Source organism: Aedes albopictus, chromosome 3 (genome assembly GCF_035046485.1).
Source record: "Aedes albopictus strain Foshan chromosome 3, AalbF5, whole genome shotgun sequence".
In the NCBI taxonomy this organism is placed as follows: domain Eukaryota; kingdom Metazoa; phylum Arthropoda; class Insecta; order Diptera; family Culicidae; genus Aedes; species Aedes albopictus.
The window spans coordinates 319,689,097-319,702,408 of record NC_085138.1 but is presented as its reverse complement, the minus strand read 5'-3'; the positions used below and the strand labels follow the sequence as shown (position 1 = coordinate 319,702,408).

Below are 13,312 nucleotides of genomic sequence, written 5' to 3'. Positions count from 1 at the left end.
ACCCCTGGAAGGGACCAGACATGAAAATGCACCAAACCCATACATCAAACTGCGGCATTTTCGATAACCAGATAAACGGTTAGCAAGAAAATATTCTCAGACCATATCTGAACCGGTAGTGTTCCGGAACCGGTTCTGGATGTCCCGCCGGAAGTGGCCAAATTTAATACTTAACCAAACCCATGGATGCGACACTTCAAAGTTCGGCTTTTTTGATAACCTTATGAAAGTTTAGCAAGAAAATAGTCTCAGACCATATCTGAACCGCTAATGTTCCGGTACCGATTCCGGGTGTCCCACTGGAAGTGGCCTTATATAAAATTGAATCAAACCCATGAATGCGACACAGCAAACGCGGTTTTTTTTGATAACCTAATGAACGTTAACAAGTAAATAGGCTCAGACAATATAAAATACTACCGGTAGTGTTACGAAACCAGTTCCGGGTGTCGCGCCGGAAGTGGTCAAATCTAAAAGAGAACCAAACCTATGCATGCGACACCTCAAAGCATGGCCTTTTAGGAAACATGATGAACAGTTGGCAAGAAAATAGTCGCAGACCATATCTTTGTGATACGTAACCGATTCAAGGTGTCCGGCCGGAAATGGTCAAATGTACAAGAAAACCAATTCATGCAACATATCAAATGATATATTCGGTAACCTGTCGAATGGTTAACAAAAAAATCTCAGACCATGTTTGGGACAACAGGTCGTGTCCGGGCACCGGTTTTGGGTATTTAACCACTTACGTTAAAATTGTACCGAACCTATACATGCGACACATCAAATCGCGGCTTTTTCAATGACTTGCGAACGGTTAACAAGAAAATAACCTCAGAAGCCCGTGCACAAGGGGGGTTGGGAGTTTAAGCCCCCCCCATTACCGACGCTTCATACACTAGGCGCCCCTCCGCCTTTTCCCGGAACTAGGAAAAACCCTTTCCTTGGCGCCACTTCTGTGCACGGGCTTGCTCAGATCACATTAGAAAATTATCGGTTGTGATCCGAAACTGGTTTCGGGTGTCCCGCTGGAATTGATCAAATGTCAACCCATTCATGCAACACATCAATTTGCGGCATTTAAGGTTACCTGACGAACAGTTGACAAGGGAATAGTCTCAGCCCATATTTGGGACAACCGGTAGTGTCATGGAATCGGTTCCAGGTGTAACGCCGGAAGTGGTCAAACGTAAAATTGAACCCAACCCATGCATGCGTCGCATCAAATCGTTGCTTTTTTGATAGCCTGGTAAAAGTTAGGTAAGATTAAAAGTGAAGAAATTAACGAAGTTAAAATCGTGACCGAAGCGATCTCATAAAATCATTTTTCCAGATTCCTGGGGTGCAAATATATAGTAGGATGGATCAACGTTTTATGGGAAAATAATAATTTGATCGTTTTAATACCGAATAAAGTTTTTTTCAAACTCCTTTTGCGTCTAAAATTACAGCGCAATAGAAAATTTTCCTTTCCTGCATTTTTCTCATAAGGAAGTAAACTTTCACATGCATCGTGTTACCAAGGATAATAGAATATATCCTAAAGTGTGCTGAATAAAACTTTGTCAAAGATCGCAAATGATCTGTGATTGTGAATAAAGTTAAGGAGGTCAAGCAGTCAAGTGAGAGGCCTGATATTTTTCAGCTCTGTTTTGTCGTTTAACATAACATCGGTATAGGTTCTGGGACCATTTGGACAGGGGGACCTATTTTGGGAACTTGCTGCTATAGCTCAGTCAATTTTTAACCAATTGAGTTGATTTTTGGAGCACGGTTGATACCTAAAGCCATGTAGTCATTAATTGATGTCAATTGATTAAAAATTGTCTAAGTTATAACATCAAAGTGTCCAAAATAGGCCCTCCACCGAAATTGTCCAAGATTCTATATGCCATCAATAAGTTTCCCAAATCAATGATGGTTTTTTAAAATTGTTGCTTTTCAATATAAAGTGTTATCAGGATTCATGAACATTTCGGCGGAGCGGACCTGATGTGATGGTTAAAGCACGTGACTATCACGCCGAGGACCTGGGGTCGAATCCCACTCCCGACAAACTCACACAAATTGAGTTCTTCCTTCGGAAGGGAAGTAAAAGGTGGGTCCCGAGATGAACTAGCCTAGGGCTAAAAATCTCGTTAATACAGATAAAAAAAAACATTTCGGCTAACGTCGACGGAAAGATCATGATTTCATATTCGACGAGAAAGGCACTATCACCACTAGGTGGATTAATCAGGGTTTTCTAAATGAAAATCATAACCGTAATCAAAGGGAAGTGAAGAAACAACATGTGCTGCAAGTGTGTTTGTCTGCCTGCCAGTCTGGTCTGGTTTTCGAACAAAGTAAGGTCAGCCAGCAGAAAAAAAGAGGATTAAAGCTTATGTTCATGCGTTGAAGTTAGGAACAAGTGGCTGGCTCGGTTGAATCGACCACCACCACCACCCGAGACCGACCAGGAAAAGGGATTCCACAGAGCGAAGGACGGTAATAATTGAATCAAGATTATTAACGCACCATCATCATCGTTTCCCTCCTCCTGCCGCGGCCGCGTGGAAAGGATCGGTTTTTGATTTTATGATGTGTAGAAAAATAAACACCACTCGACACCGGAGATCATCCGTACCGACGGGGAATGTGAAACGGAAGCTCTACGCGTCGCCGTCGTAGGATGCATGTTTGCAGATGACTTGCAGAAAAATTAATTAATTTGAAACCTCACGCGTCGTCGTCCCCACGGAGGGTAGAATGAGATAAGTTTGTGATAGCTCACAAGCTGTCAAAAACTCCTATAATTTGTCAGAATTCAAATGAAAACTTCTGCCTGTGTATCTTTGCTACACAGAAAAAGATCCACCTAAGCATCCTAAAACCCCATCATGCAACTCACCCTTCAGCCACAGTGCTTGCAGTTTGGCGTGATTGTGCGGTGCGTACTGGTGATGCTCCAGTAACCGATAGAGCTCCTTGAAGTTCCCCCGGTGGAACGCCACCACGGCTTTGGCTTTGAGCACGGATTCATTCAGCTGCAGTTTGTCGCACTGGGGCAGTGACCACAGGAACCGACCCAGCCGTTCGATGTTGCCCGCCTGCTGTAGGACCTGTGAGGGAAAAAGCAAAAACAAAAAAAAAATGAATTGTACGATTAATCAAATTCCATCGGTACGTATGCGCGAGTTCAACAGAGTGCGTTTCTCACGCGTTGACTGCTGTTGGTGGCAGCTAGACGCTGAAGAAAACGAAAACCGATGCAAACAATTCAAGGTGACGAATGCAGCTACAGCAACTCACATTGTTATTCGGACGGAACATTATTTGATGTTGAAAAAATCGTTATATAATAGCAATAGGTACAACTTTGATATTAAAACAGATGAGAAAAAGAGAAAAAAAGAGATAGGAGAAAGTATACATATACAGATAACAAAAAACTTGAAAGAAACATTAGGAGAAATAGAAAATAAATAATAAACAATCAAAAACACAGAAAATAGAAAAGAGATGGTAAACATTATAATGTCTGTTTTATTCTCAAAAACACAACAAATAAGTAGACAGAAAACAAAGACTATAAAAAAAAGATACTTAATAAACATCAAAATATAGAAATAGTGAGACAAAAATCAGAGACAGATGATGTAACTTAGGTGACAAAAGATAAATGTAAAGAACAAGAAAGAATAACTGAAAAATATAGAAAACTGTAAACGACAGCTAGAAGATAAAACATCTAAAAAATAACTAGAAGATTTGGGTTATTCTTCATCAATTTGATTAAAAAACAGCACACTGTACGAATAACAATGCGATCCACCTTATACGGCACGCACGCGCCTGTAACCCAATTCAGAACTGTGGGAAAATACTTTTCCGCGAACCCCCGTTCTCCGGTGGTCATTGGACACCTGGCTGGGCAGCCAGCGCCAGGAAAGCAGTGTTTGCGCTTTGCAATAAAAGTAGCAAAACATTAAATTTGCATGCGATGACAACTTCGTTCGGGCGTACCCACCTCATAGTCAGAATCAAATTACAACGTTCGGGGCAACCCGTATCGGTTCATGTTTGATGAGGTTTTGCTTGTTTTATGGAATTATGATTGAGATACATCAATAAGCATTGCCATGTGGAGCATATTGTACCGAATATTTTAAACACTTCTTACACTATTTATCTGTAGATGAATCCTAACCTAGAACTCAATAACTGGTCTACTAAATTAGTTAAAAATTATATCTAAAATTTAGTGATATGGGTTTCTCTACAACCGAGTGCAACTGAGGTTACATAACAGCATAATTACAAGAATCAACTCAAACTCATCCAGAGAATCTCCCACCTCAAGCTACGTTCGAGCAACATCGAGCGAGACCGACCTCCCTGCATACAATGTATCAATTTAAATTTAAATCCCATAAATCACTCGTTCCGTCAGCTTTTGATCGGGAGCTCAGTATAATTTTCCCTTGCGCAAATATCTTAGTGAATTTGCAACAACGTATCAAATGCCTTCGCAAGCTACCTTTGCTATTTATTGCATCTTGAGTTTTGAATTTTGGACCAGCACGGCGCGGCCGCAAGTTAGATACACGCTGCTAGTTAGAACATGCGGTAAACACATGTGTGACATTCAGATGACATCATACATATAATGTGGATGATTAGCTTCGTTACATGAGTCGGTTGATCTTTAATGTTCGCAGAAAACACAGAAACACAGCAAATTTGTGTTGCGAACTTTAGATAAAGAAATAAGATGAGTTAGATGAAATAGTTTTAGGAATATTATTGTAACCTCATTATTGACTTGATACTTGATTGACTACATACAACTCATAGCGGTTAGTCTACGCCGAATGAAGCACTTGCCTCGACTGGTGTCGGTCCTGGGCCAACCGCTTCCAGTCGCCCCTTACATAGGTCCTCCTCAACTACAAAAGCCACCGTGTGCGCGGTATACCACGAACTTTTCGTGGATTTCTGCTGAATATGGTTTTATCTTGTCGTTTTTTACGGCATACAAGCAATGTACCCAGCCCACCGCAGCCTGCCGTGTTTCAATCCATTCACTATATCGATCTCTTATATAATTCGCAGTTCATGCGACGCCGCCAGATACCGTCCTCCAGTTAACCGCCGAGTATTGTTCGCAGCACTTTACGTTCGAAAACTCCAAAGGCTCTCCGATCAACTTCTTTCAACATCCACTATGGGTGTGTAAAACGACCGGAAGAATCAGATTCTTGTAACATCATAATCACACGTCACTAGAGTGCCAAGATAAACAAATTCGTCCACAGCATCAAACTTTTCATCATCTAGCACCACTTCGTCACCACTACCTCGACCGGACCGACGTTGACTACCACCTGCAAACATGTACTTGGCCTTTGTGACGTTAATCGTAAGTCTGTGCAGTCTCCCTCTCAAACCTTTGGAGCCGGAGGAGTCATACCGTCAAGGCGCCATTCACCGTGTGCCTTCGAATATTTTTTTCATTATTTCCATATTATGATTGAATGATATAACAATTTCCCTTCAATTTCACCAATACAACACTAATGTATTGTTATCAGGTCAAAACGCTCATTTGAAACATTTAAATGTATCATTTTGACACTAAAGTGTGTACATGAAGCGGGTTTCTGCTCGTTCACTGCATTCATAGTGAAAAAAACGAAAACTGCGCTAAGGTGATTTAAGCTATAAACTAAATGTAGTAACGTTTTTATTCCACCAAGAAGCATTTAAATTCACATATCAGGTATGTATTTTGCATTACCGAAGTAAGTTTAACAAGAAATCTAGCTACTTTATCGGCGCTGCAGTCTTGGGGAATCAAAACGACTGTTTTAGATTTGTCCCGACGTTTCGACTCTGCTTCGAGTCTTCTTCAAAGGGAAGACTCGAAGCAGAGTCGAAACGTCGGGACAAATCTAAAACAGTCGTTGCAGCGCCGATAAAGTAGCTAGATTACACATATCAGTCGAACTCTCATAAGTACCTTTAACAAGAAAGTACGATTACTCGTACTTTTTAATTGAAACAAAAAAGCACGGTAAATGGGTACCCTAAAAATCAATGGTCTCCATTCACCGTGCCCCATATTGTCCCATATATCTAGAAAAAATCGAAAATTTGAACATTCGTTTTTCTAATAAAATCTTGCAAGTTATTACTTGAAATGAATTTAAACGAAGAAAATTCCCTTGGCTGCGTTGTTTTGATCATTTTTAAACAAAGTAGAATAAAATTTCTCATACACGGTGAATGGGTCCCTACTACCACGGTGAATGGTGACCTACCAAGGAATTAGGCGACCTTACTACCCTTTACTAATCGTACTATATCACCAAATTTTGTGAAAAATTTGCTACTTCTGTGGATATTGCTTTAATTTTAACCTATAATGAAGGCAATTAAAAGCGGCACCAACAATGTTTATAAGACTGGTGTCAAATGACAGCCCTTATTTGCCCCGAATTCACTTAGATCCACGGTGAATGGTGCCTTGACGGTATATGACCCCAACATAGAAACTGCTGTGTAAATTGAAACACATTGAATAAAACAGAATACTGTCTTCGGAAAAGTTGTTGCAAATTGAGTCTTCTATTAAGGAAAAAAGGCACGGTAAAGGTTGGGTATGCTGCGCAGTTCAGATCCCATTGTGATCCACTAGCCTCTGCCCAGCAACTCCTATCCTACCTCCTCGTGGTACCGGCCGGAAACTATGAGAAGCCTTAGGGAAGATCGGGTAACTTTGGTCATAGGCTGACAGGGAAGGGGGGGGGGTTTGCTTCGGCAAACCTGAGCGTCTGTTTTCCAGGAGGAGCGGCTCACACAGTTAGAAAAAATCACCGACTTCGGTAATGTTTTACCGAAATCTCAACCGTTGAGTTTGTTTTACAGGAAAAACTTTTACCGAAGTTCGTTAGAGTTTGACAGATAAACGATAACATTTTACCGAAATTTGTTATTTTTTAACAGAATTTCGTTAAAAATCCATTACCGAACGCTCAGCGGTTGAGATTTCGGTAAAAATTACCGAACGCGATTAGCTGTGCACAACAGCGTCTGATCCCCATGTTAGGGGTGGCTGATCTACGTCCGAGTGCCAGGGAAGATCTTTTTGTCTAGTTCATTTATTTATGGCTCAATCGCGTGTAACGCTTTACGGAGCCGAAATTCATTCTTTGTATTCAGTTACATATAATTTTCTGACTTTCTTAGGTACTCAAGGTTGGTACTGGGAGGAGGCCAGGGTACTCGTGGCTGCTCGAGGTTAGCGGGTCACAAAATTTCAAGGAAAGGCATGGTGAGGATAAGGTTTCAGGGTTCTCTGTAGCACATCCGGGAGGTATCTTGGCTTTTGGCGTCGCCTCTGGTGTTGGCATGGGCTTGTCACGGGTTTTCATCTGCCGGATGGCCAGGAACATATAACATAAAAAAGACAAACACAACACATCTCTTACTGGAACAAAGGGTTGTCTACCTCGGGCCTTAAGGGTATCCAATAGTAGCGCTCTGAAAGCGTCATTATCCGGGCATTGCCAAACTACGTGGTCGATGTCATCATAACCGTAACCGCATTTAGTACAAAGCTTGTCGAGCGCGAGGTTTATTCTATGCAAATGCGCGCCTAGCGAGTAATGGTTGGACATGAGTCTTGACATCACGCGTATGAAGTCTCGACCTACATCCAAACCGTAATGCCACGCTCGCAAAGAAACATCAGGAATAATAGAAAGTAACCACCGTCCCAGTTGGCCATCTCGCCAATCACGTTGCCAACTTTGAAGAGAGCTCTGACGAACTAAATGGAAAAATTCATCGTGTGAAATTCTTCTATCATAGATCTCACCTTCCTGTGCGTCCACCTTTGCGAGAGAGTCCGCCTTTTCATTGCCATAAATTGAGCAATGTGAGGGGACCCATACAAAGGTATTCTTGTATGATCTTTCGACCAGTGCACCCATCTGCTCCCTTATTTTTGTAAGAAAGTAAGATGAATGCTTTACAGGTTTCATCGACCGGAGTGCCTCAATAGAACTAAGACTATCCGTGAAGATGAAGAAATGGTCTGTGGGCATGTTTGAGATCATCCCCAAGGCGAAGTCGATTGCTGCCAGCTCAGCAACATAAACCGAACAAGGTTCCAGAAGTTTGCGGAAGGCGGTGGAGTTTTCATTGAAGACACCGAAACCAGTGGAATTGACAGTTTGGTACTTTTCGTTAAAAATGCGAGGAATACATATACATCGAAGTTGACCTGGTATCCCTGAACAGCTTGTTTCATGGACAGATCGTATTTGAAGAGGAACTGTCATTGGTGAAGTGTACACGAGGAGGATTATAACCGGGGAGGCTTATATCAGATTACATGTAGAAAAGATAGATTCTCATGAATTTTGACTGAGTGTTCAGATTGAGCATTTCTTCGAAGTTTTCAATAACAAGTGTGTTGCTCACTCAACACTTGATAAGTAACCTTAGTGAGAGCTCCCAGAAGCGGTTCTGGAGAAGTTTCACCCCATAATGCCAGCACCTCTAGGCTCGCATTATGCGTTGAGTGCATACAGCCGAGGGCAATACGCAAACAACGGTATTGAATTCGTTCCAGCTTTATTAGGTGAGATTTAGGGATCGAGTTGCTCCGCAAAAAACTCAATTGGTTGTGTTTCCTAGAAAGCGGAATCCAGTGTTATTGAGTATGGCTCTTTCTGCTTCCACTCAGCAGCAAACTGCCAGGGAAGAACTCTAAGCTCAACTGTGCACTACCCGGTCAACCATTTCACAAACTTCGTTAAAGTTCTTTACCAAAATATAAAGATTAACGTCGACTATTCTTTACTGATTACACTAGTTTACAGCATTTTTGAACTCGGTAAGCTAATGATCATTTTTGGTGTAGGATCATGCCCTGAGTTCGAAAACGCGAAGGAAAAAAATTACAGTAGAGCGGATTTTTTTTCGACTTTCCATACAAGGGTGATGATTTGAAATCGATTTTTGTTCTATTTTTAAGCAACGTCGATCACTTCACACATCTAATTCTCCGTGATCAATGCTCCGATTGAGCTTAATTTTTTACTGTAACTCGCCTACATATTATATGTCAAATAAACGTTTAAAAAGAATTTTTAGATTGTTTTTTTCTTATTGAAAGAAATACATTTCTTCATATATTTTTGGAAATTTGGCTAAAATTTAAGGAGATCGTCCCTAAAACTCGCCAATATCTTAAATTTCATCAATCTGACGCAAAATCTGCATTCAGATGATCAAATGGTATTGTATTCAGCTTTTAATTTATGGAAAAACATTTGAAATTGGTTGAACAAAACGCAAGATATTTAAAGTTTGGTAAATTCCAAATTTTTAAAAGTTGTAAAACTCGATATTAAGCTAAAACTTAAAAACTGCTCTACTTAAAATTTTTTGAAGCACGGTTTCGAAATCAGTGCTAAATTGTGCTTCAAAAATTTTGGTCGTTGACAGAAGTTCACGACTTTTGTTTTATTTTGTAAACTAGTGTTATTACGTTACATATATTCAAACAACTTTATCGATCGATAACCAAACATGAAAAATGTCCTTTATCGGTCATAACATAAAAACCTCTACCGAAACGTAACTTAATTTCGTTATTTTCCATGCTGTCGCTGGAACTTTGATTTTCTTCATGCATATTTGTCGGAATATATTCAATTTTCGATATCAATGTTACTTTGCATATTGATATCGATGCACAAAGATTAGTCACGATACTCCTTTACCGTTCTGTTCGGTATCGTTGCGTGAAGCTGAGTAAAGATGTACTGATATCTCATATGACAAGAAGCAATGTTTTGGTTTTGCTCGAATTAGAAAGAAACGAAAACAGGCTGAATGAAGACGGATTTACCTTGGGTTTCTCAGAGCGCAAAAATGCTTTCTAGGTCCAGATTGAGATCGGGATTCGGCCACAGCTAATCGGATCGCTCCACGAGACAGCAACGTAAGCAGAAATGTATGGTATTGGTATGTATTTTGGACTTTCCGTTGATATCAGGAAGCCATCCCGTGTTGCGTGATTTTCGTCTTCCAGCAAAACTCACAGTTCCGAGACTCACTCTCCTGCACTCGGGAACTTTGTGAAATGATGTGGACCATATTTTATGCTAGAAAATGGTTTCTTAATGACTCAGTTCATCTATACCGGAGAGATTTTAGAATAATTCTGTTGTGCCTAGAAATTGTAATAGGCCTCGCAAAATGCAATAATTTGTTGAATACTTGATAATACCCATAATCATTGTAGTAGCGTGTGGCTCAGTAAGTAAGTTTCAAAATAATATCTCCTAGCTTAGCTAAATGTTAGTTCAATTCCCAATATAAGAAATGTTAACAAAAAATCATAAACATGCACAGGAAGGGGGGGGGGGTGGTGGCGGTGAGGTGGCTGTTGTTTTTAATTTATTATTATTATCTTTATTAACGAGATTTTCAGCCCAGGGCGGGGGTTGTTTTTAACTTTTTGGATCCTCCGCCAGTCGATCGATAAAGCAGAACCCACTATTTTTATAATCGATGTATCGTTAAACATATTTATCAATCGATAACGAAGTGACTTTGCTTTTATTTAGATTTCTTCAAGAAACGATGACGATCGCTATCGATTTTTGATATGAACGTCTTTAAAGGTCTTCATAAAGAAATGCAAAGATATTTAAAGAAATGGTTGACCGGGTATGGTCCTCCGGAAAGTAGGGTCAGGCCCTACGAGCCAGCCGTAAAAAAACCATTGTAACGGAAAATCAGCAACAGAATAATACGAACCGAGACCAACGGCAACGACCCCAGCGAACAAAAAGGACTTGCGATTGGAAACTCGGTACGTGGAACTCGCCGATCTACTGAAGGACCGCGGGTTCGGCATCGTAGCGCTGCAGGAGATGTGTTGGACAGGATCCATGGTGCGAACGTTTAGAGGTAATCATACCATCTACCAGAGCTGCGGCAACACACGCGAGCTGGGAACAGCTTTCATCGTGATGGGTGATATGCAGAGGCGCGTGATCGGTTGGTGGCCGATCGACGAAAGAATGTGCAGGTTGAGAATCAAGGGCCGATTCTTCAACTTCAGCATAATAAACGTGCACAGCCCACACTCCGGAAGCACTGATGATGACAAGGACGCATTTTACGCGCAGCTCGAACGCGAGTACGATCGCTGCCCAAGCCACGACGTCAAGATCATCATAGGTGATTTGAACGCTCAGGTAGGCCAGGAGGAGGAATTCAGACCGACGATTGGTAAGTTCAGCGCCCACCAGCAGACGACCGAAAACGGCCTACGACTCATTGATTTTGCCACCTCCAAAAATATGGCCATACGTAGCACCTTTTTCCAACACAGCCTCCCTTATCGTTACACCTGGAGGTCACCACAGCAGACGGAATCTCAAATCGACCACGTTCTGATTGACGGACGGCACTTCTCCGACATTATCGACGTCAGGACCTATCAGTTCTATCAGAAGCTCAACGCATCCCGCAACGGCTTCGTGCCGTGAGCCGAAATATGTAGGGATACCTAAAGATGGAGGCCTCTTGACGGACGGACGTGAGATGATCGAAAGGTGGAAGCAGCACTTCGATCAGCACCTGATTGGCGTGGAGAACGTAGGCACGGGAGCCCACGGCAACGGAGGAAACGACGACGCCAGTGCAGCGGAGGACGGAAATGAGTCAACTCCCACGCTGAGGGAAGTTAAGGATGCCATTCACCAGCTCAAAACCAACAAAGCAGCTGGTAAGGATGGTATCACAGCTGAACTCATCAAGATGGGCCCGGAAAAGTTGGCCACCTGTCTGCACCAGTTAGATGTCAAGATCTGGGAAACCGAACAGCTACCGGAGCTCTAAGGGGATTCAGGTGGCCAAAAATCGAAAATTGACTTTATTCAATTTGAGATTTAGGTTCGGTTGTTGAAAGTAGAAAATTTGGACCAGTAAAGACATTGAAATCAAATTTGGCTGCTACTAGCTGCTATTCTGCACATCCAATCAAGTTGTCGGCGGTGATTGAGATATTGCAATATAAAATCACTCTATTGGCCATTATATACCGCTAAGGAAACATTTGGTCGTCATGGATGCTTTTCTCGGTAGATCAATCATAGTGGAGTCTAAACCTGGTCTCGGATCTCTTAGCGAAGCGTGTTTTTACGAATTGGAATTCATTTTGTATATAGGAACTGAAATCCTTTAATGCCTAAAAGTAGGCAAATCCCTTGTATTTCATGCTGTTATAAACTGTCGTGTTGAAACAACCTGTTCAACATGTTTTTCATAAAGGCTGACAAAGGGTATTATCGGCATGTTTGTTCTCTTTATCATGGGGGTTTTTGTGGGCCGAATTGTCTGAAATTTTGGCATATAACTCAGCTTGGTTGGGAAGAATTTGAAACCAACTCTGTGTTCAGCTGGTTTCAAAAAACCCCCCATGACGAAGAGATCAAAACTGCCGAAAATGCGTAAGTTCCCCTATTTATGCCCTAAACCAGGCCTGCCCAACCTTTTTCGGCCGCGGGCCACTGGTGAAACTGCATACCAGTCGACGGGCCAGAAATAAAAATTCGTTAATAATTCATTATTTTTTTATTTTTTCGGGGCATGGCTAGATAATAGAAAAGAACTTTTTTGCAGTTTAATGTTTCTAATGAAATTTAAAAGGATTTTTGATTTCTTGCAGAATATTGGAGCTTGATTAAGTATTTAGGAAGTTTCAATAACATGTTTCAATGTAGTACCAGACAGAGCTATTGAATGGCACAAAAAAATCTCTGAAAGCTTCAAAAAATTGTGATTAATTTTTCATGTTTTGCCTAAATTAAGTTTATGACGTAATCTTACTATTTTGTTTTACAATTTATCAAGCGAATTTTCACATTATACATTATTTTATTGTTAAGAATCTTTTACTTCAAATGCTTGCATATTTTTAAATCTTTTAAAAATTTTACAAAATGTACTCTAAAAAGTCATTAGGGGGATTCACTAAACAACGTAAACCGATTAAACTGATTAAACGTCGCGATCACCAAGGCAATCTTTGATTATTCCATTCGCTAAATCATGAAACATTTCCAATAAGCAGAAAATCATGGCTTACGCAGCAATTTAATCTGTTTAGTGAGTACCCCTATTTTATTTTTTAAAATTTTAAATTTTAAAATACATTTCCATTGAAAAAGTAAAATATTCAGAATAATAATATCTCGGGCTAAATTCTATCATTTTTGTCCAATCATGCCGCGGGCCGCAC

The 13,312-nt window shown here is 40.9% G+C and overlaps 1 protein-coding gene across 1 annotated transcript in view; it reads right to left on the bottom strand.

Moving 5' to 3' along the window:
* LOC109413612 (homeobox protein six1b) overlaps positions 1 to 13,312 on the bottom strand; it is a 110,113-nt gene that overhangs the window by 76,029 nt on the left and 20,772 nt on the right. The window contains exon 2 of the mRNA XM_062842676.1: positions 2,894 to 3,104. Coding sequence (XP_062698660.1) covers positions 2,894 to 3,104 — 211 coding nt within the window. The remainder of the gene's footprint in view (positions 1 to 2,893; positions 3,105 to 13,312) is intronic.